At 41.1% G+C, this 24,862-nt stretch overlaps 1 protein-coding gene across 1 annotated transcript in view; it reads right to left on the reverse strand.

The window, feature by feature from the left end:
* The window catches only part of THBS4 (thrombospondin 4), a 105,330-nt gene that overhangs the window by 21,360 nt on the left and 59,108 nt on the right, over positions 1 to 24,862 (reverse strand). The window contains exons 9-19 of the mRNA XM_077286838.1: positions 22,333 to 22,413; positions 20,561 to 20,716; positions 17,889 to 17,993; positions 17,354 to 17,461; positions 15,452 to 15,611; positions 15,217 to 15,335; positions 13,812 to 13,864; positions 11,408 to 11,601; positions 10,404 to 10,582; positions 8,834 to 8,882; positions 6,844 to 7,040 (exon numbers count right to left, since the gene is read on the reverse strand). Of these exons, the coding sequence (XP_077142953.1) occupies positions 6,844 to 7,040; positions 8,834 to 8,882; positions 10,404 to 10,582; positions 11,408 to 11,601; positions 13,812 to 13,864; positions 15,217 to 15,335; positions 15,452 to 15,611; positions 17,354 to 17,461; positions 17,889 to 17,993; positions 20,561 to 20,716; positions 22,333 to 22,413 (1,401 nt within the window). The remainder of the gene's footprint in view (positions 1 to 6,843; positions 7,041 to 8,833; positions 8,883 to 10,403; positions 10,583 to 11,407; positions 11,602 to 13,811; positions 13,865 to 15,216; positions 15,336 to 15,451; positions 15,612 to 17,353; positions 17,462 to 17,888; positions 17,994 to 20,560; positions 20,717 to 22,332; positions 22,414 to 24,862) is intronic.

The raw sequence follows: 24,862 nt of genomic DNA on the forward strand, positions 1-24,862 counted from the left end.
CTTAGTCTCATCTGTCGCAGGTGGCTTTCACAAGGAAAATATTTACGGTTTTTAATTAATTTGTGGCAATTTCCCCCTTATTACTCTTTTATGTATCTTCATATTCAATAAAGATTATTTGTAAGATATTGATTAAAACAGTTTTTGTCATGTATTTTTTTGCAGCTCATAGAGTCTGACTTTATGTCCCAATTTGTTGAAGTTGCTTTCAGAAAGCAGCAAAAACAGACCATCGTTTTTATCCATATTTATCATCTAAAGGAAGGAAGTAGCCTCATTTTAGTGACAGAGACCTTCTCCACTAGGTAATCATCTCTGTCCCCAGATTCATGGGACCGTAACTGCACCCCCCCCCCCAGCCCATGATAAAATAATGCACAAAGCAGAGTTTGGCAGTAAAAGGTTGCGGTGCTTATTTTGGGTTGACCATTAAAATAAACATTACTTTAAGACCTTCAATTCCTCTCAATCCCAATAAATAACATATTAAAATCACATTAAGAGCAATGTCCACCTAGCGTTAGCTAGACGACCACACACAATTCGACTCCAGTTTCAAATGGAGAGGCCCCCCAACAACACCGTCTTCACAACCAAATTCTGCAGGCCAACATTAAAAATATCAAGCCCTATGCCCGACTAATGCACATTATCCAATCTGTATAATCCTGATGAAAAACCCTCTAAATCCACATGCCTATATGACAAACCTCCAACAAAACTGACGATTTTCACCATAACCCTGTTTAAAGGTTTTCTGATCTTTTCCATAAAGCAAAGCGGACGTGACGACCACCCAAGCACGGGACCATTTCTGAAAAACCCAAAACACAACAGGGAAACAACCATCTTATATTAAAGATCATAAATTTCATTTGAGACAGCAATACTAAAGTGTTAAACCTCATACATCTCAACACTCCAAACCAGAACAACGACACTTAATCCTTATCAAATGACAAATTGACAGAATACAAACTAGAGGCAGCTCTAAAATGAGCCCAGGGAATGAACAAATGGCCCACTATCCACACTATGGTCCTCCGAACCTCTAAAAAACATACAATTAGTACAGAATTAGGTTAGGCCTTCCATAAATCTTAAATCTATCTGATGTCCATCTATCCAATCCCTCTATGACTGGATCATCTAAACCTAAGACAGCGGCCTCCATTGCTGCCCCAATCTGAAAAGAATGGGAAAAGAACTTAAAACCATCCAAGCCTATAAAACCAAGACAACGCTGTAAAACTGTCGAAAACTGAAACCTCGTTAACTGGGATAAATTTTTGTAAATAAAAACCCTGAAACCAATAGTCTGAGCCTATTTTACTCCTTCAAAAAAAAGACAGGACAACACTTACTATACTGAAGGCTATTTACTCTGATGCAAGAACCTCTTGCAAATTGGTCAGTCTTAGACCTTCTAATAGTAACAAAAACTCACTTATAACAAAACCTCAAAACCAAAAATAACAAGCTAGTAAACCCTCCCAAAGTAAGAGGTGCAAAAAAGGCTATAGCAAAAACAGCCAGAAACAGGTAACCCTCATATAGTGATGAACAAACAGTCATGCATGATGCAATCAATTTCTGAAGCAGGCTAAAACTGATCGGCCTCCTGTCGTCCAGAGCAGCCCTATCCTTTCTAAAACCCTTCAAAGCTTGTTTAACTGAAACCAGCTAAGAATTGGTTAAACGATAAACCATTTTTGAAGAAATGCAACTCCAGCTAGCAACTAACTGATACATTTTTCCTAAAAAGATTACCTAGAAATGCCAAAGCAACATTCAGCTCATCATTATTCCTCTACTTGCAAAACTGGCACCAGCAAACCCACACACTACATTAACTTTCCCATGTCTTGCTGGATACCGAATGCAGAAAATGTTGAGCTGTTAACTTCATATTAACCTCCATAGATGAATGGGACAGTCTATGCCAGTGTTTCCCAACTCCAATCCTCAAGAGCCACCAACAGGTAATGTTTTCAAAATTTCCTTAGTATTTCACAGGTGATGGAATTCCTGCCTGTGCAGGTGATGCTATTATCACCTGGGCAATACTAAGGAAATCCTGAAAACATGATCTGTTGGTGGCTCTTGAGGACTGGAGTTGGCGAACACTGGTCTATACCTTCTTCGTTCTCGGTCAGAACCAACCTCCAGAATCTCTCCATCTGACAACTGGAAAGAGAGTCGGCAATTACATTCTTGAACGAGCTAAATACCTATCCTTTATCCAGATGTTTGCTTTAAGACAACAAAAGAACTAGATATCTTAAAAGGCTTACCACTACGAATCATTTTGAAGATAGACAATTACGGTAACTGCATAAACAACCCCATTGTTGTCAGTATTTTAAATAATTCTCCTATCCATAAATGACTCACCCCAAATCACCAAAGCCACGACAATTGGGAACAATTACAACAAAACTAAACTTTTTGTTAACCCTGCAAAGATCCAGTACTGATCCCAGCACTCTGCACGCCAATGGCCGTTCCAAAAGGCTCCAAACCCCCTACCACAGGCTGAATCAGTAAACAAATCCAGGGCAACTGCTTCAATAAACTCTAACTGTCAAAGAGATTGACCATTAAATTTGCTAAGAACTCACGCCATATCCTCAAATCCTCCTTCAGAGGCTGAGAAAGACGAATGTGAGACTAAGGAGAAACCAGACCTTTTGTAGCAAAGTAGTGTCTCCTACCAAAAATTCAACCCATGGGAATTACTCGAGCTGCAAAAACTAACATCCGCAGTAACGACTGTAGCTCCTTTAATAAAATGTTCCTCACTTAAAGAAATTTATCAAGCAAACCAAGTATCCTAATCAATTTTTCTTCTGGTAAATGAAACTCCATTAAATGGTGTTAATCGTAATGCCTAAAAAATCCAACCGATCGCATGGCTGTACTGTTTTCTTCATAACCAAATGGACACCAAATTAATTCATTAGCCTGGAAAACGTATCCAATAACCTAGAACAATTGTCAGAGCCCTTCCTACCAACAAACAAAAAATGATCAAGGTAATGCAATATACCACCATGTCCATTGGACTACTTAGCAACAACCCATTTCAGAAAAGTCGAAAACGACTCAAAATAAAAACACAACAACGTGAAACCCATAGGTAATGACTTAACAAAATAAAAACTTTTGTTAAACTAAAATCCTAACTAATTACATCCAATGGCCAAAACTGGTAACAATCTAAGCCGATTTAATACCTGCCTTTGCTAACAAAGCCCCATGACCAAATTTTCTCAACAAAATAAGTGCTATATCAATTGAAGAATAACACAGTGATGCCTTTGACTTATCCACTGAGTCATTTAATGCCATCTTCAATGAATAAGACAAATTATGTATTAATCTATAATTGTATGGTTCCAAACCAAAGGGAGATAACTGAAAATTTTTAAATGGTGGTGAAGAAAATTCACCTTCCACCCTACTCTCCTCCACCTCCTTGCAAACACCTCTTCATTCAAGTTGACAGATTTTACATTATCAACCCATGAGCAACCAACACCATCAAATTCTGATGCAAAAAATGCATTGGTAAACCTGTTATCTAGTAGCTCAGTCTTCATGCAGTCTGGGTAAACCTGTAATTACAGAAGAATTTTTTTCAATATCATCGGTGTAGGTGCCTTTCACCACTGCCTCCTGTGAGCTAAGCTGCTACTGTGAAGACTGATTAGCCTTTTTTGAAGCAATAGACCATGTCGTTTGCTCCTCCGCAAAATAAGCACTTGTGCTTGTAGTGGCAGTTTGACAGCCACTTACAATGTGCCTCATTAAAGGCAAAGCATATTCCCCTCCGAAAATTAGATGTGTTAGGCTACTTTCACACTTGCGTTTTTATCTGCATGCGTTTTTTAAAAAACGCATGTGTGAAAAAACGCATGTAAACGCGGTAAAACGCATGCGTTTTTTAGACGCATGCGTTTTTATAGAAAAACACAAGAAAACAAGAAAAAAACAAAAAACCCTAACCCTAACCCTACCCCTAACCCTACCCCTAACCCTAACCCTAATCTGTGGCCACGCATTTAAGTGCCACGTATTTACGTGCCACGATATTTCAGTGCCATGTATAACCACGTAGTTATAGTAATTTTAATACGTGGCAATGAAATACGTGGCACTTAAATACGTGGCACGTGGCATAAGTGGCACTGAAATACGTGGCACGTGGCACTTAAATACGTGGCACGTGGCATAAGTGGCACTGAAATACGTGGCACGTGGCACTGAAATACGTGGCACGTGGCACTGAAATACGTGGCACGTGGCATAAGTGGCACTGAAATACGTGGCACGTGGCACTTAAATACGTGGCACGTGGCACTGAAATACGTGGCACGTGGCACTTTAATACGTGGCACGTGGCACTGAAATACGTGGCACGTGGCACTTAAATACGTGGCACGTGGCACTGAAATACGTGGCACGTGGCACTTAAATACGTGGCACGTGGCATAAGTGGCACTTAAATACGTGGCACGTGGCATAAGTGGCACTTAAATACGTGGCACGTGGCATAAGTGGCACTGAAATACGTGATACGTGGCACTTAAATACATGGCAATATGACTGTCAGAAAATGTTTATTAAATGGCTAGGGGTGAGGTTAGGGGTAGAGTTAGGGTTAGGGTTTGGATCCCGTTATCACCTTGATGGTGGTGGGTGGCTTTTTAGTGTGTTTTCTGTGTTTTTTCTATAAAAACGCATGCGTTTTTAGCGCAAACAAACGCATGTGCTTAAAAACGCATGCGTTTACATAGACAGCAATGCATTTTTTTGCCGCGAAAAAACGCATGCGTTTTTTCGCGGCAAAAAAACGCGCAAGAAAATACTACAGGTAGCATTTTTGAAAATGAACGCATGCAGACAAAAAACGCATGCGTTTGAAAACGCGAACAAACGCATGTGCAAAAAAACGCATGCGTTTTCAATGTTAAATATAGGAAAAAAAAACGCATGCGTTTTTTGTGCAAAAAACGCTGCAGACAAAAACGCAAGTGTGAAACCACCCTTAGTCTCCGAGGCCGATCTGCCAGACCTTTGCGGTAGCATTTAGGTAAGTTAATCCAAAGATCGGCATCCTTTTGACCCCATTTTATTGAAGGGTGCACAGCCAACTTTTGCTTACACATGTCATCATATAATAAGCAGGCACTCCCACCAAAATTCCTCTATGCTTCCACTATAATGTCAATATATTGGAAAAGACCTGGACACCAGAGTCAACACTTCTAGCTGGCACATTCACGTCACCAACATTAAGTTAATTAAATTCAACAACATCCCTACCACAGTTAATGGCAGGATTAACCTATGCAGCTGCAGCCGTGCTGCCCACACCACCTATGTTATCATTGTTAGGTTTTGTGGCAGGGCTACCTTGCGCAGATTTAACTATGTCGGCATGGCTTTCGAAAAACATGTTATTTAGCAGAGCCGCAGACGGCCCATTACGAGTGATGAGCGAGTGTGCTCGTTACTCGGATGTTCTCCGAGTATTTTGGGTGTGCTCGTAGATCATTTTGTGTCTCCGCAGCTGCATGATTTGCGGCTGTTAGAAAACCTGAACACATGTAGGGATTGCCTGTTTGTTAGGGAAGCCTCACATGTATTCAGGCTGGCTAGTAGCATGCTGGGAAAACTCGAGTAACGAGCACACTCGCACATCACTACTCATTACTAGCCCCACTATTAATAAGACTACTACCCCCAGCTGCGCTGATAAAGAAAAAACTTCAGCATGCTGTGCTCCCGACATCTCACCCGCTGGTGGGTCCTGCTCCACTCTCTGCAACTCCTGGACCCTTTGCGTCACGACCTCGTACCTCAGGTGATGAATTGGATCTTCAGTGGCCTTCTCTGCTTTTCCGGTGCTTAAATAGCAATTGTGCTGCTTCTGGGTCCACTTCATTAACTTCTGACCCGCAGCAGCCGCGTCATCATCTCCTCACGCCGCCTCTTCTGTTCTTCTTTGTGATGTTGCAGTGACAACTTCCCCATGCGACGCACTGGGATCGGAGCACTGGGCTTCATATTCCTGCAAGCATCTTCGGAGCCACTCCTCGTCCCCATTCTCTGGCGCTTTCCTCAACAGCTGATTCAAAAGGTCTTCCATCAGGATGATGATGTTCTTCTTTCAGGACCTGCCCTGAAAAAAGTCTTAATCTCCTAATTTTTCCTGAAGTTATATAAAACTCAGATCGTTTGTAGAGTTAAAAAAGTGAAGTGGTTATCTAGTTTCTGCTTTGAGGTGAATGGTACAGTAGATAGTGTAATGCATACTTATACTATCCAGGTGAGTAATAAGGTTTTGTTCATTTCAGCATGTGCTGCATATTCTCTATATCTCATGTTTATGACGCCCTATTAGAGCGGGGGAAGATGCCATCTTGCTCTCATGAGCTATGCTAGAAGACTGACTTGAGTATGACTTAATTCCTGTGTTTTGCAGGGAGAGTTGCCATATAAGACTCATGGCTCTGGAATGAGTACTGTACACACCTTCCATCCGCTGATCACGTTATATGGAAGCTTACCAAGAGCTGACCTCACACTTCCCACTGCAACGGGAATATTTACCAGGCTGGAGCCAAGAAATATTCCAGCAGTCTAATGGTAAAAGAGGTCTGTGCTGATCTCTTATGGAAACTAGCCATAGGGAAGATCATAGAAAACCTGATTTTGTTTTATTTTAGATTACAGATATACTGTATATTAGTGCTGTATACTGTATGTAATATAAAAATATCAATATAAAGGTAGAAATATACTGTAGGTATGTTCATAGATAGTTAGTGAGATTACCTTGAGTTGAATTCCAGGTTCGGCAACAGCTCGGAAAGGAGTGGCCTGCCAATATGTCTGCTCCGTTTGCTTCCACATAACCACATAGAAACTAGAACTATCCTGGTAGCCAAATATGAAACCGGCGTAGTCGTCGTCTGTGACTGTGTTCACATGGAAAGTGCCTTCAAAGTCAACGCCATTAAAAGCTGTATAGCCTGAGGAAAACAAAAAGAAGACATCAATGAATCCCATACTCCACTGACCTGATGGTACAATCTGTTAGTACAGCAGTGGTGGTTGAAGACATGCTGGATTTACAGATCTTCTGGATGGCTTAGGTGTAATAAAGGGAGTCTGTCAGACCCAAAATTCAATTCTAACTACTTATACATTTCTATAGGGAACTTAGCTCCTATAAAACTCATATGTTCAGAATAGATTTTATTATCTTATTACATATGCAATTGAGGATTCCTCAGTGCACTTGTGGTTTGGCCAAGAGCTCGGTGCATCATTCCACCTGCTCAAGAAACATGTTGCACCCTTTCCCTTGGCTGGATTGATGGCCCTTGCTTGCCCAGAACAAGCGATGCCTCAGAAAAATCCCAAGCCCTACACATTCGCAATGTCTGAAACACACATAAGCATAAAAACAAGTATGGTCCACATCCCTGTATTGGAATATTTTGACAGTGGTAAAAATTTTAGTAACAATAGCACAATTATATTCTAACACAAACCATATAGCCGGGCCTTATGACCAAAGTTACAAAACAGTATAGTATACTTAGAGATGAGCTAGCGTAGTGCATATTAGATATAGAAAATACAAAGGAACAACCTCACCAATTTCTTGTGGAAATTTGTAGTTCTCAAGAAAAGGTGCAGTGTTCAGATAGTTACTTTTGCCAGTACAAGAGTACTCCTGGTTTAAACCCTATCAGTCATTGATTAGACAGACTGACCCTGGTAACCCCAGACTCCTGCCCTAACAAGGGCTGTCCACAGCTAACCCTCACAGAATGAGTAGCACTTGACTGTCCCTGTGTGCCTCCAATTCCTCTGCCTTGCCTGCAGCGCCTGCTCACTACACACAGGATCACAGAGTAACAAGCAGCCACTGTGTGATCCTATGTGCAGCAAGCAGGTGATACACATAGGAAAGAGGGATCAGAGCACGCTCGCACATTGACACTTTTTGTGAGTATAGGTGCGCTCCTGTTTGGCTCTTGCAGTGTTATGTAGGGGGTCAGCCCCTTCCAAGAACTGAATTACACTGTGACTATAAGATACGATGCTCTCCTGATTTGTGTGCACTTTGACTAGTCATATTCCCCCTGCAGCTTGCGGTGTGTTGGTTTGTGCAAGAAGCAGGAAGTTTCAGTTCATGAAAAAAAGGTAAAGACAAGGGCCCGTGGAAAAAAAGACAGGACAATAAGTGTGTCCAAACACTGATAGACTGGAAAATTAACTATTGGCTTCAAGGGAGAAGATAGTGCCCGGTTACCGCAGGATCGATCACCAGGACCTTATCAGAAGGAAAAAGTCGCATTACATAGCAAAGCTAGTTTTTCCTGGGCACCTGTAACCTGAGAGAGAAAATAAGGCCGTGGTACCAGTTGGTCTTATTTTACGGCATATAACTCTCAGTCTTTCAATAAAGTCAGTGTTTTGTTTCTGCCTCCTCGTCTACTGTACCGTATTTGAGTCCTGCCTGGCAGTGTCATTCAGGCACCGTTGCACAGTGTCAGTGTGAACATGCAGGGCTCTCTCCTTAAGTCTCATGTGCACAGTATGAATATTGCATAGCGGCACATGAAGCCTTGAACAGCTTCTTACTTTGTATCTGTACTCAACTCCATGTGCCCGGTGTACAGAGCTGTTCTTCCCTAGGAGATATATATATATATATATAGTCATTTACATCAGGCCTTATAGATCTGATATGTCATTTTAGTCTATAGTTCCTAGTAATGACAAATGCAAGACAGCACTAGTGATAACGCACCGACAGCAAGTCCTGGGTCACTGTTCATTGTTTGCACGATCTCCATTCCCTGTAAATAGAAGAAAAAAGGAAAAATAATAATTATTAATGCAAAAGTTATATTAATCATCTGCACCGCCATGATGTACCAGTACGAAGAAGAGCGCAACGTGACATGGCCAGTCTACAGAGCGGTGGCATCCCAGAGAAGAACGGGGCAGGACACCGGAGAGAGCAGCGGTAGATGAGTGTATTAATACACTCACACTTTACTACATGCACATATACACATTTAATGAATACAAAAGTTAGTGATTGCTTCTGGCACGGTCAAGTGGTGACAGCGGCATTTACATGATTCCAATAAGGGCTTTGCTCTGGCGCCCATCACTCCGACTGGGTTTCCAAGGCAGTTGGGGACCTGCTGAAGGACTCTGTCACCACCATCTTGGTACTTATGTGGTACACCATATTACCTTGTTTGTAAAAGTAGGATCTATCAAAATATAAAATTATTAAACCAGTCTATAAACAGCCTAGAGAGAAAAAACACCACAACTGCAATGTTCAGTTGCTGCAACCCTCCAAAATGTGCATGAATGTACTGTACCATTAAAAATTTTGTCTCAGCATGCAAAAGAACAAGCCCTAACACAGCTTCATAGTCATGGGTCTTGGATAATGGTGACAACACCAAACTTTTTTTTTTTAAGAAAATTCAGAATTTTTTAAGTCACTAAAATCATAATAATAAAAAAATGGACACACTTGGCATCACTGCAATGATACTAATCAGGAGAATCATGTTTCCAGGTCTTTTTTACTGCACAATTAAAACCATAAAACGAAAGACAAAAAAAATGCTGGAACTGAGTTCTATTTTTCACCTTTCACCAGAATTGTTTCTTATTTTCAGTACATTAAAGTGAATGGTGTCATTCAAAACTAAAACTCATCCTGTAAGAAACAAGTCCTCATATATTTATGTCAATAGAGAAAAATAAAAAATCTTGGAAAAATTGGGGGACAAAATTAAAGCACAAAAATGAAATTTGTCCACGTCCTTAAGGGGGTTAAAGATGAGATTTTCCTATTACAAAACACTTTTCTATATGGCCCTTTGTTTTAATACTAAATTAATACATAATATAAAGTATTAATTGTTGGATGCGGGGTTCATATGTTGCCAAAAGAATCGTTAAAACTCTTTCATTCTGAGATCGGACAGCAGTGCACAGACTGGTCGCGTCCCTCCTGAACCGAGCGTGACAGCCTCATAGAAATACATGACGTTGTCACTCTTGGGTTGGGAGACCCGCGGTCAGTTCATTAGTGGTCTGTGCTTGGACAGATTTACACGAACGTTTCATTAAGCCCTTATGCAAGGCCCATGTGACGCATCCCACTCTAATACCCCGATATCAGTTTTGCCTGGAGTGGTCCTATAAAAACACAATAGTGCTGTGTGACTATAAAGAATGTAAAGGTACAGTATTTCATGGGATTCCCTAAAAACAAATGTGCAAATAATCTATCGATGAGCTGTGCCACTCAGCGCCATCCAGCTGATCCTCAATGCCTCGTATCTCACCTGGTTCAGAACAATCCAGTTGGGATCTATTTGGGCATCACCCTCAGGGTCAAGAACCACAGTTTGATAGGCTCTAAAGTCAGTCAGAGTGATCTCAGCATTTTCTGGGCAGACATCAATGCGGTCAATAATTGTGTCCTGGTCAAAGTCAGACTCGCAGATGTCTCCAACTCCATCATCTAGGCAAAGCACATGACATGTCAAACATTAGGTTTAAGTCTGTCTGATTACGAAAATCCATTTTCAATTACTCTAATAGGAATTCTGAATTAATAAAGAAGTGCCAAAAATTCAAGATCTCATATATCAGAGTGTAGAGTAGATAAAAAAATCGTAAATAACTCTGGAGGACCAGGGTCAATCTTACATTATACAAACAGGTCATTAAAGTGGTTGTCCACTTCAGAACTATGGTTAGATATGTTCCTAATATAAATACAACTCAGTATTTTTTTTAGATTCACAAAGATCCCCCGATCTCCGGGATCAGCAATGGCCTCAGGTCCAGTTAGCTCTACTTCCTATTTGTGCTCGGTACTCGCTTCTTCCGTCATTGGGCTAAGTAGCTGGTTTCCATATATGATGACCTCTATATATATTTATGTACATTTTTAGTTAATTACCATTTTCTACTAATCTTTTGCCTAATGTTGGATCTCCCAATTGAATAGCAGTACATTCCTGGGGGGCCCATACTGGGCACCCTGTTTCTACATTTTATCTATTCGTTTTTATCTATTTCCTAATAAAGCAGTTATGGGTTTTACTGTAATTATATGAATCTCTTTTTTTCTCTGGATCTTTATGATTTGGGCAGAGTATGTGTTTGTTGTGTTTCAACTGACTGAAAATACTGCTTTTTCTTCGACATTTTATGATGATTTCATAGGGTGAACATCATGAAGGGTTCTGTTTCATCCAACAGAAAATCAGAATGAGAAATGTCCATTACTGATATTAGAGACATCACTGGCTAACGAGCTACTATCATAAAGCTTTCATACCGTTGTCATCTTCTTGCCCTGGGTTGGGGACTAGTCTGCAATTGTCTGGGCCTGGAGGGATGGTATCTGGTATTCCATCATTATCATCGTCATCATCACACTCATCTCCCAGGCCGTCCTTGTCTGTGTCCAACTGGGAACTATTAATGACTGTGGGGCAATTGTCTGAGCTGTCCTGGTGACCATCTCCATCACTGTGGAGAAGAAATGAAGAGACATGATGTAGCATGTAGGCAGCAGACAGGGCATAAAATGGAAATAAAACCTGACATGTAAACGTACCCGAAATGTATTTTATGTCGGTTCCACTGAAACCCAATGATTGAAAGCAAATAATGACAGTAAATGTAATGATTAATCCCTTCCAAACCAGGTAAATTTCAATTTTTGCGCGTTCATTTTTTTTTGTTCCCCAAGTTTCAAGAGTGATAACCTACTATTTTTCTGCCTGCTTGTTTTTTGGGGGGCTGAGTTGTAGTTTTCAATGGCACCATATATGGTGAAATTGAGCATAAAACGCAATTTTGTAATTTTTTTTAGTTTTGTTTTGCATTACGTTCATTGTGCTGTAAAAATTACCTGACAATATGATTCTACAGGTCATATATATTTTATTTAAGTGGTGTCACCATTTTTGAGATCCGCAACCTCTTCATTTTTCCGCCAATGGAGCTGCGTGAGGGCTTGTTTTTGGCATGGCAAGGTGATGTTTGTATTCATACCGTATTGGGTTAGATACGATAAATTGATTGCTTCTTATTGCAGTTTTTTTTGCAATTCCAGCATTTCGATTCTTTTTCTCATTATGCCGTTGCGTGACAATACCAAAATGTTTATTTTTTGCAATTTCTTTATTTTTAACAGGTGAAATGGTGATGATTTGAAATGTTATATTTTGAAAATATTTCAACTTTTTTTTTATATTTATACAAAAAAATATTATTTTTACATTGTTTCAATCCCTTAATCCCAACTGACCCTGAGAACATTCAGTCACTTGCATTATATATTGCAATACTACATTATTGCAGAATATAGTATAAAATACATTCACCTATAAAGTCCGCTCAATTGATGGGCTTTACAGGAGGACAAAATGGTGGTTACGGGAACCTTCAGCAGGCCAACGGCTGCCATGAAAACCCATTAGTTTCCCACATGTTGTGGGGAGCCATTGTAAGCCGTGACTGTTCACATCGGCCATTGCACCATCTAATTACAACTATGGAAGACTGACATTGGCATCTGAAAGGGGATCAGCAGTTAATAATCAAGCTGGAGCCATTTAGGATATAAATGTGAGCAAACAAGGTGAAATAACCTGTGACTGCCGTACCATCAAGTTGATTGTGAGTGGAGAGGGGCTGTAGTAATTGGCCGATCTTGTTTTTTTTCCACTTTAGCTTGGAGATTTGGCAGAATGGCTGTGAATGCAATCCTTAAAAACCATCTATAAACTTTGGTCAATCTTCATCACTATATAAAGGGAGTTTTTTACTGATCACTTTACTCCATCTACTGGCCATTGCAAGATAAACATTTTTTAGAGATTTCTATGATTAATTCTTATTCTTATTATGCTTGCTTATATAACAAGAATAATTTCACAGCGTTTTACACGCATCATTATCACTGCCCCTACTGGGGCTCACAATCTAAGTTCCCTATCAGTACGTCATGTGACATACACCAATGTATTTTAGCATTTCTTAATGATGGGAGAGTCCTATATTCCCAATGCTTCAGACACACATGGAGAATACAAAAGTGTCATGTATGTGTGTTACAAGACACACATAGAGTAAAGATTCTCCTTCTACAGAGTTACCACTTGGATCCCGGTCATAAACCTGTCAGTTAGCCAAATCAGATCTCACACTTTGCACTGATGACAGGCAGCACCCTGAAACACCGTGTCTGCAAAATGAGATTCTGGTATGGCTTTTATATTAAGTCATGTAGCAAGGGTCAATATTATCTTTTAGGATTGCTTCTTCCAATAGGTAGCACTAGAGTTCTAGTCCTCTTCTTCCATGAAGAGACAATTTGCATATTTAATTTCCAAGAGAAGTACTGCAAGGCTTAAAAGCCTGCTCACATTGGCATGCCAGTCATGGCATGTCACTCTCCACAAGGAGAAATGTTACCCATTGGATCAAGGTCCGAAGACTCTCACCTTGCTAAACCAGATTTCTTACTTTGCACTGATGAGGGGCAGCATCTACTAACATCGTGTCTACAAATTTAGATTCTGATATGGCAAGGCTCATTAAAGGGTGGATATTGACTTTAAGGATTGCTACTTCCAATAAGTGGCCCTAAAGTTCTAGTCTTTTTCCTCTCTGAAGAGGCAATTTGCATATTTAAGACATACATAGTAACACCGATGATAAATATACTATACCTGTCTTGGTTAGTGTCACAGGAATCTCCCACCAGGTCATTATCAATGTCGGACTATTAAGACAAGAGGAGATATGTGAATATCATATACTGGCATTGTGATAGTCATGTAGGCTGGATAATGATTATATGGCCATTGGGCAGCATGCTGACATCATCTGTGTCCATGCTGTAGACTGTGCCATTAGGTGCTCCTCCGCTCTCTGATCACTGTATGTTCTGAGTTGTAATGGTTGCGGGGTACACAGTGTCGCCACATGCCCTGCCAGAGTTACTGGGCTGCACCAAAGTGAATTTCCCTTGCTGTCAGCTTTAATGAGGCGGTGCGAGCATCGAGATAGGCCAATGAAGAGGACATAGATCGGAGAGTGGTGGCGCTGAAACGCCGGCAGGAGTTTGTGATTTATACATATGCACACTCACTACTGGAGGTGATTGACATTGTGATCATACGAAAACCCAGAGACACTTGGCAGAACAATAAGAAGTTTGTGGTGCCACCCCACAAATACCATCTTATATGGACAGGTTGAGAGTTGGAGGCAGCACTGCTGAAGGACAAGTAAAAGTCAGAAGTCAATCCGGGTACAAACCGACCCACGGTGTACCAGTGTCCACAACCTCCACGAAGAACTGCTCCAAAAGAGAACCGTTAAGGTAAAGGGGTTAATTCATAAACAGAACTAATCATGAAAATATATGTCCTGTGTGCCCATTGTGATTGTATCGGAACTTCCTATGCTTGACCACTGTTCTATTCAGTTGTATGGGGCTATGGAAGCGCTAATGTGTGGCCATCAATCTCATAGCAACCTTGAAGCTTAGTGTGCCTCTCTGTAGTGTCTCCAACCATCATGCATGTGTGCCTCATTGTGAAAAAAGGCTACTCTTAATTAGAGATGGGGGAATCAATTCGCAAGACTGGTTTATTGGCCAGGTCAGTACTCTATGACCACTGGTCCTCCTGCGAATCTCCTTACCACACCACCTAACATTCCCAGTATTTCTTTTGATTTGCCGGGATGCTGAATTTTTTGTGTGGCTGGCTAATCAAACTAAGAGATGGAAATCCCAAGAGGCAAGGAGATTTGCAGGCCTCCCCTCCAGCGGTCACAGATTACTGACTTGGCCGATGGACATGAGTCCTGCGAATTAATTCTCTTATATCTACTGTTGATCTTCACATTCAGCAACCAATCAATAAGGAGAACTGTGTAAGAACATCTTACAAATGAACACCAAGGGGGAAAAATATAACCCAGTAGGCACACGTTGAACCTGAATGGGCACTTACCACTGTTCATGGGTACTAGGACATAAAAGTACTTGATGCATCTCTAGGAGCTGCAGGTCAAAAGACAAATTTGCAAGCCATTATCCTCCCGCTCAAGCCCACCACCACTAACCTGATTTGGATTAATGATATCAGGGCAGCTGTCACAGGCATCACCAACGCCATCTCCATCCTTGTCCTTCTGGTCTATGTTAGGGACACGCTGACAGTTGTCCAAGAAGTTCTTGATACCTTTTTATAAAAATGAATCAGATTAATGGGGTAATTTTCCATTTTCACCATAGCAAAGTGTGTTCACGTGATTGGAAATACAAGTTTTAGTAAGAGAAATGTCATCATCTATTTACCATCGCCATCCATATCATCATCGCAGGCGTCACCTTCGCCGTCATTGTCTGTGTCTCTCTGGTCATTGTTCAGTTTAAATCGGCAATTATCACAAGCGTCCCCAAATATGTCTTGATCACTATTTTTTTGATTAATATTAGCTACAAGCACACAGTTATCCTTTAAAAAAAGAAAAATTAGTTATCTCAGTGCCAATATTAATAAGACAAGGAGCAAAAAAAAGAACAGATTTCGAAGTTTCGCAAATACATTGGTTGTAAATGTATGTGTGATATTTGGATATGGCACAAATGAGTACGATCTATCAATGAAAGATGTGTTTGACAGAGACTGCTGCCCTGGTGCAGCATTAGGCCTCATTCACACATCAGTTTTTCACGTAAGTGTTCTTTCCATGTTTTTCACAAATAAAACAGATAACTATTATCTATCTCTATTAACTATTGTCTGTGTTTTTTGAGGAACAACTGTGCACAAAAAATCTGACAAGGTCCAGTTTTGATCCGATTTGTGGATCAAACTCATGAATGGAAATCAACAACACGCTGATGAAAACTGATGAATTCCCAAAAAAATGGAAAAAAATGGTTGTCTGAATTATGCCTTAGTCTGTGATCACATCTGCATCAAAGGCTCATCAAATTTGATGGAAAAAATAATGCTACAGCATGCATATATTTTCAGGTCCAAAGTGGGCCTCAGTGGTGGAATCCAAAGGAGCCCATCACTTATCAGTGGGGTTTGTTGGAAGCCAATGTGTGGTGGATCCATCTGCTTTGATTCTGCTTTTATGCAGAACAGAAAAAACAGAGTTCACAACACAGATGTGATCTCAGCCTTACCTTGACAAAGCGGGGCAAATTTACTATCACTTTCCCAAATTAAGACAGGGTAAAACTACACCAGATAGACACAAATTGCCCAAATGTTTACAACCATTGATGACATATTTGGTGCATCTTGCTTGACATGAGGGAAACGTTTCTCCATCTGACACCACATCTCGGCTATCATACGTGTTGCAGTAAAAAAATTAGAGCCCACGATTAGCAGGTAAGCATAAAAACACGGAGCAAATACAACCCTTTATAGGAAAATATCAAAGTATTCAACACATAATAAATCTGGTCCACAATATGTATTCTACTATTTTTGGTGCCATTTGTGCCAAAACTTTGACTCACTTTGCTTAGTAAATCTCCTCCACTATCTAATCCTAAAGTATTAAAGGGGTATTATAATGTACTAACTTCTGGAGCGCATCGCTCCTCTGCCTCCTGCTTGCTGAGGGCAACATGCTACTGAAGACTGACAGTTCATACCTGTTGCATGATTGTGCTGCTCAGCAGAACTCTGCGCTTTCTCATGTTTCATGGGATAAGCGTTGGGAGGACTGAATCTGGTCGGATCCAGTGATCTGGTCAGCTTCAGATTGCCGCTAGGAGGCTCTAATATGCGTAGAGTCGGCAAGTGCTGCACACTCCTAACCAGCCTCTCAGAGATTGCAGGCTGGCCGATAACCTAGACAATAAACTGCACACTAGGGAATGAAATATCCCTCTATTCTTGAGAACAGAGCGATTTTTAAAGGGAGGTAAATTTTTTTAATTTATGTAATTTCTGGTTATCCATTTGTCTTCTCGCCCATTAAAGACTTTTTTATGGACAGTATGTTTTTTATACCTGTGTCCAGCTATCAACTTTTTTGGTACTATGTATTTGGATGTAGATGCCAACTTTTTTCTGTACACATTTAAATAAACTTTGTTATATTGGATTGCGGACTATATTGCTCCATGTCATTTGTGGATGAAGATCCCCTTTACCACACTAGGATTAGGATATGGAAACACATTTTTCTTTCCCCACAGCATTCAATAAGGCTTAAAAGTACAAATGACCTGCTCGTTCAGAATACCGTCTCCATCTGCATCATCATCACAGGCATTTCCCATACCGTCCTTGTCAGTGTCTTCCTGGCCAGAGTTGGGAACATACATACAATTGTCCTGAGAGAGCAAAGCACATAACACACATTATATACTGTATATACTGTGTATGTATATATACAATATATATACATATATATATATACACACACATCTATCAGATGCACAACAATAATCCATGGTGACAGTTTTAGGCTTAGTCCAGATGAACGCTGATTTCTGCGGACCATTCACGTCTGCATTCTGAAGACAAGGGCCGACTACTTATATGCACTAATATGGTCTGTAATTCTTGAGATTTTTTTCCTCTAAGGCCCGTGTGGAAATTCGCCCATGGGCACTGCCATGTATACAAATATTGGTCCATGCGCTGTCTGTGAGTGATCAGCACTCAGACCGATAATACGCTTGTGTGAACCTAACTTCATTCTGGGCTCTCGTTTATTTTTTAATTTATTTAGCAACAGATTAAAAATATAAATTTTACCTTCTTGCACTTTATATCACTGCACAAAAGAGCTGCATCAGGATATCCATCAATATCAGTGTCTTTACCACAGATGTAGCCATTGCCTGCCCAGCCAACTGCACACTGTAAGACAAAAAGGAGACCATTCTGGTGTTTTTCATGTACAATTACAGTTTTCACCACCAGGTGGCAGAAGATTAATTCATAAGCCATATGAATATTTCACACATTTTCCCAAGGTTCTAATGTTAGGAATGAGACCGCTGTCATCAGATTGTGATCTATGGGCAGTGTACACTTCCCTTTTCTAGTCATTCAGAAATTCTTGTCCTTTTGAACCATGGCTGATGTTGTGCGCTTTGGGGTATATTTTGCTGCTACATACGGTATATTAAAGTTATTATTGACATGCATATTATCTTTGGGAGTAAAATATTATCAGGGGAATTTTAAGTGCTCTTTTTTTATATACAGGTCCTTCTCAAAAAATTAGCATATAGTGTTAAATTTCATTATTTACCATAATGTAATGATTACAATTAAACTTTCATATATTATAGATTCATTATCCACCAACTGAAATTTGTCAGGTCTTTTATTGTTTTAATACTGATGATTTTGGCATACAACTCCTGATAACCCAAAAAACCTGTCTCAATAAATTAGCATATCAAGAAAAGGTTCTCTAAATGACCTATTACCCTAATCTTCTGAATCAACTAATTAACTCTAAACACATGCAAAAGATACCTGAGGCTTTTAAAAACTCCCTGCCTGGTTCATTACTCAAAACCCCCATCATGGGTAAGACTAGCGACCTGACAGATGTCAAGAAGGCCATCATTGACACCCTCAAGCAAGAGGGTAAGACCCAGAAAGAAATTTCTCAACAAATAGGCTGTTCCCAGAGTGCTGTATCCAGGCACCTCAATGGTAAGTCTGTTGGAAGGAAACAATGTGGCAGAAAACGCTGTACAACGAGAAGAGGTGACCGGACCCTGAGGAAGATTGTGGAGAAGGACCGATTCCAGACCTTGGGGAACCTGAGGAAGCAGTGGACTGAGTCTGGTGTGGAAACATCCAGAGCCACCGTGCACAGGCGTGTGCAGGAAATGGGCTACAGGTGCCGCATTCCCCAGGTAAAGCCACTTTTGAACCATAAACAGCGGCAGAAGCGCCTGACCTGGGCTACAGAGAAGCAGCACTGGACTGTTGCTAAGTGGTCCCAAGTACTTTTTTCTGATGAAAGCAAATTTTGCATGTCATTCGGAAATCAAGGTGCCAGAGTCTGGAGGAAGACTGGGGAGAAGGAAATGCCAAAATGCCTGAAGTCCAGTGTCAAGTACCCACAGTCAGTGATGGTGTGGGGTGCCATGTCAGCTGCTGGTGTTGGTCCACTGTGTTTCATCAAGGGCAGGGTCAATGCAGCTAGCTATCAGGAGATTTTGGAGCACTTCATGCTTCCCTCGGCTGAAATGCTTTATGGAGATGAAGATTTCATTTTTCAGCACGACCTGGCACCTGCTCACAGTGCCAAAACCACTGGTAAATGGTTTACTGACCATGGTATTACTGTGCTCAATTGGCCTGCCAACTCTCCTGACCTGAACCCCATAGAGAATCTGTGGGATATTGTGAAGAGAAAGTTGAGAGACGCAAGACCCAACACTCTGGATGAGCTTAAGGCCGCTATTGAAGCATCCTGGGCCTCCATAACATCTCAGCAGTGTCACAGGCTGATTGCCTCCATGCCACGCCGCATTGAAGCAGTCATTTCTGCCAAAGGATTCCCGACCAAGTATTGAGTGCATAACTGAACATTATTATTTGATGGTTTTTTTGTTTGGTATTAAAAAACACTTTTATTTGATTGGTCGGGTGAAATATGCTAATTTATTGAGACAGGTTTTTTGGGTTATCAGGAGTTGTATGCCAAAATCATCAGTATTAAAACAATAAAAGACCTGACAAATTTCAGTTGGTGGATAATGAATCTATAATATATGAAAGTTTAATTGTAATCATTACATTATGGTAAATAATGAAATTTAACACTATATGCTAATTTTTTGAGAAGGACCTGTATGTCAACAGACACTGTGCCAAATTTAGCAAAATGTCACACATTTGCAAATTCCCCAAAAATGTTTTTAAGGATATAGAGAAAAAAATAAAATGTGCACAAAAGTAAACAAAACTCTTGAACAAAAATCTGATGAGATCTTTTCAATATCAAATTTCATAAAAGTATAAAAGAATGTCTTTTATCAGACCTGAGACACCAAAGCATCTGTGTGTTAATCACGTGATCTATCAAAGGAGATCATGTCACGTCACAAGATACATCAGGTGCCGGGGGTCCACGCCTTCTAAACTGCCTGGGGCCCTGGCTACTCTTAATCCACCCCTGATGCAGTGGATTTACCATTGTAGATTTGCAGGCATAAAATACATTGTGTTTAACAGAACCAGGATTGTAGACGAGATTTTACGAATTATTAACCACATGATACAGACAAAATCTGTGGCAAAATTTGCCTTGGGTTGCAGATTTGAAATGCCATGTCAATTTTATGGTGCAACTAAATCTGTAGAGACTTTTGCTGCCTCGTGATTTATCCCTGCAGCAAGTCTAAAGTACCATTACAGATCTTTTCTGTAATTCAGTGTCGGTATTTCCCATTACTCACAACGCAGGTTATGTCTCCACCCTTCTCCTCAATACACTGCGCGTTGGCATGGCAGGGGTACTGCCCTCTGTTCCAGCAGGTCTTCCTCTCTGCATTGCAGCCATTGCTCTGGTCACCGACAAAGCCTTCTTTACAAGGTCCACAGCGGAAAGAACCCTGTGTAACAAAATATTGCTTCTATTATCCTGGTTTATAGCTACATGTTCACACAACGACAGGGCAGAGACCTAATCACACATCATATTTGGTAGTGATATGCGCACACGTGAGCGTGGTCAGTATGGGCATGTTACTGGGGGTAGCAAAGCTGGTAAGTGAACCACTGCCCATCTGTCAACCATCAAGGACCGGGGATGGAAGCCCTGGGGAATTCTAGAACAGCAGCAGCCGGTATAGTCCACCTGTCCACATCTTACATACTTGTAAACTACAGAACACATGGCATCACTATGAGTGAAGGTTGGGTGGCAGCTGTGGACACTGACCCCATGACATCTACGTAACCAGACACCCTGAAGGCTCAACCTCATGCACCAGCTGTGTTTTGTACTGCACATTTAGGATGACTACATGTGTCTTCATGCCAGGGTGTAGAAGGAGTAGGTCAAGCAAATGGCTAAAAACATTAGGGGTGAACATATCAAAGTTGGTGCAAGTGGAGCAGATGCCTATGGCCACCGATTCATGCACTTGAGAAATGAGAGATGGGATGTATTTGGTTGCCATGGTCAACTGGTCTACATTTGCTACAAACTATGGGTGATTAATATACCACATACCACATGCAGCATACCATTTTTTTCAGCGTTTTTGTAGAGTTTTTTTCACCCATAAAACAATTTCACCCATTTTTCACTTATTTTTCACCAATGAAAATGTGCGAAAGATGAAACAAACGTTTTGGTGGCATTTTTGGCGAAAAAAAACGCAGGTACAGCAGGATGTGAAACCCATTTATTTTCGTGATGTTCCCAAGTATGAATGTCCGGGGCTCCTCAGATGAGCATGGATGTATTTTTTTTTATAGTAATGTAATTTGCACTTTATTTTTGTAAAGCAATCATTTTATATCTCCTGAGTCCAAGTACAATTTAATTGAATTAGTAATGATTACATTAATGATATGTGTTAAGTAGACAATGCCCGATCAATTCAATTTCCCCGTTTTTTTATATTTACATTTGTTTATTTTTTCATTAACTCATATAACCTTAGTTCATATATGATCCAGCTTTTTTCTTCAGAACAGTCACTATTTTTTCAGACATTCAAATGTTTTTCCTCTAAATAATTTGATCAAATTGACCTTTTTTCCCCAAAAATGTTTTATGGTTTCACACACGTCTTTCATTAGTGGCCTAACCCCGTGTATTGTTCATGTTTGCAAGGTGGAAGCAAAGCTGAATTTTGAGATCCTGAAAAATGCAGCAAAAAAAAAAAAAAAACAGCAGAAAAAGTAGCAAAAAAGGCAGAAAAACCTGCATTTTGGCTGCAGCTTTTTTTTTTTTTTTACTGCCAAGAGATAATGTTTTGGCTGCATAAAAAAGCAGCAAAAAAGCAATGTAAGGACGTAGCCTAATGCTTTCCCAATGTGGCGTAAAACGCATTAGGTTGTAATTTTTGGACAAGTTCTCCTGAAAAAATATATAATCGACTTAGCTACCCTGATTGTTCCTATGGGCAAAACCCAGACTTTTTCTTTTAGAGAGTTTTCATAAATCTCCCCATCATCTATAAGTGCAGATATCGATCACGGTGAGGAGGTGACTTACCATGGTATTTGTGCAAATGGAGTTAGCAACACATCCGCCATTTCTTCCTCCATTTTCGCATTCATTGATATCAAGGCAGATCTTTATGGAAGCATGAAAAATTTCACATCAACTCAGAGGAATTAAATATGTTGTAATATGCTAAAATGATAAAGCTACAGAAGGAAAACAAGTGAACCAAATGGAAGATTTTTTTTTTTATCATGGCAGCTTTTTCCATCAGATTTCACAGTGTTGTACACACATTGTCATCACTGTCCCCATTGGGGCTCACAATCTAAATCCCCTATCAGTATGTACAGGGGTGAACCTAGCCTCCTAGCCTCTCTGCTGCTTGAGGCGAACCTCAAAATGGCGCCCCTCCCTCCCCCCAAACACACATCGCCATCACACACACATACAAGAACCACACAGAAGAATCCAGAACAAGGATCATTAACGGCAATGGCAGGCCTGGCACAAGCATACAGATACACAGTGATGGCTGGCAGAGCTGTGGTCCTGTAGGCATACACAGTCCTGCATCCTTAGAGCACAGGAGGCAGCACTGATTGCCAACCTATTATCTCTGGCACACACCTACAAAACTCTGGACAGCTCCAATGTGGCCGCTGCCTGGCAATGACCAGTCAGACATGTCCACCATGCAGCATCATCCACACACCACACGGAACAACCTGCAGTCTGAGCATCAACAAGCCGCCACTGCACTAACCTGGTAAAATGGCGCGTCTTCCCCAACAGACCACTCCTCCTTCTCCCAAAACGCTTAGCCAATCACAAGCGCCACACACAGGGCTGTCCGGAGCTAAGAGCAGGGGCCTTCCAATGGGGTTTACCAAGGGATGTGGGAGCGGGAAGAGGGACGAGCTCCATCGACCAACCGCCACTCAGGAGGAACACGGCTGGAATGACTGTATGTACCAAGGGGCAGCATTGGACGTGGTGTGTAAGTTATAGGCAATCAGTCCTGCAGGAGAGGTGCATGTGAAAGGGACAATGCATCCTGCATCAGGGGCGTACATAGAAATTATGGGGTCCCATAGCAGAAATTCTAATTGGGCCCCCCCCATAAAAAGAATATTTGGCTGGGTCACATAATATCTCATGTCTTTGCTGTCGTTACAAAGCAATTTTCCTCCTATTGAAGCCCTAAGATTCCTCTTTCATTCTTTCATTGCCCCCATAAAGTGTGATGCCAACAAAAGTGTCCCAAAAGCACTGTGATCCCCCCACAGAGAATTGCTCCACAGGACCCTCCACACACTCAGCATGATGACCCTACTGTACTCCCCGTCAACTACTCCGGCACAGTATGATTCCTAACTGTGACCCCCACACAGCCCTCCATGTAGTATAATGGACCCACATATAGTATAATGGCCCCTACATCTCTTCACACTGTATAATGGCCCCCAACACAGCCCTCAAAATGCCCTCGGTAAAGTATAAAGGTTTCCTCATAGCTCTTATTATTAAACCACAGAAAAAAATCAAAAACCAACTTACCATGGCCATCTAATAATGGAGATGCAAGCAGTGCCCTCATAGCCCTCCAAGTATTATCATGCCCCCACAGAGCCCTACAAATATAATGGTTTCCATGTAGTATAATTGGCTCCATATACTATAACTAGATTGTGGCCCGATCCTAACGCATCGGGTATTCTAGAATATGCATGTCCCCGTAGTATATGGACAATGATGATTCCAGAATTCGCGGCAGACTGTGCCCGTCGCTGATTGGTCGAGGCAACCTTTATGACATCATCGTCGCCATGGCAACCATTATGACATCTACGTCGATACTGTGCCTGGCGGCCTTGACCAATCAGAGAGGCGGGATTCTAAAGCATCGGGTATTCTAGAATATGCATGTCCCCGTAGTATATGGACAATGATGATTCCAGAATTCGTGGCAGACTGTGCCCGTCGCTGATTGGTCGAGGCAACCTTTAGGACATCATCGTCGCCATGGCAACCATTATGACATCTACGTCGATACTGTGCCCGTCGCTGATTGGTCGAGGCCTCGACCAATCAGAGAGGCGGGATTTCCATTATGACATCATCGTCGCCATGCTGTGCCCGTCGCTGATTGGTCGAGGCCTGGCGGCCTCGACCAATCAGAGACGCGGGATTTCCAGGACAGACAGACAGACAGACAGACAGACAGACGGAAAAACCCTTAGACAATTATATATATAGATGCACCCCCATAGCCCTCCATATAGTATAATGCACCCCCATAGAAAATGCACCCTATAATTCTCCATATATTATAATGCACCCCCATAGTCCTCCATATATTACAATGCACCCCATAATCCTCCATATATTATAAGGCAACCCCAGAGTCCTCCATATATTTTAATGCACCATAAATAGCCCTCCAAATACTATAATGCATCCCCCATAGCTCTCCATATACTATAATGAATCCCCCATAGCCCTCCATATACTATACAGCACCCCCATGTACGATACAGCACCACCCCATATACAGCACACCACCCCTATATACAATACA

Source organism: Ranitomeya variabilis, chromosome 1 (genome assembly GCF_051348905.1).
Source record: "Ranitomeya variabilis isolate aRanVar5 chromosome 1, aRanVar5.hap1, whole genome shotgun sequence".
In the NCBI taxonomy this organism is placed as follows: Eukaryota; Metazoa; Chordata; class Amphibia; order Anura; family Dendrobatidae; genus Ranitomeya; species Ranitomeya variabilis.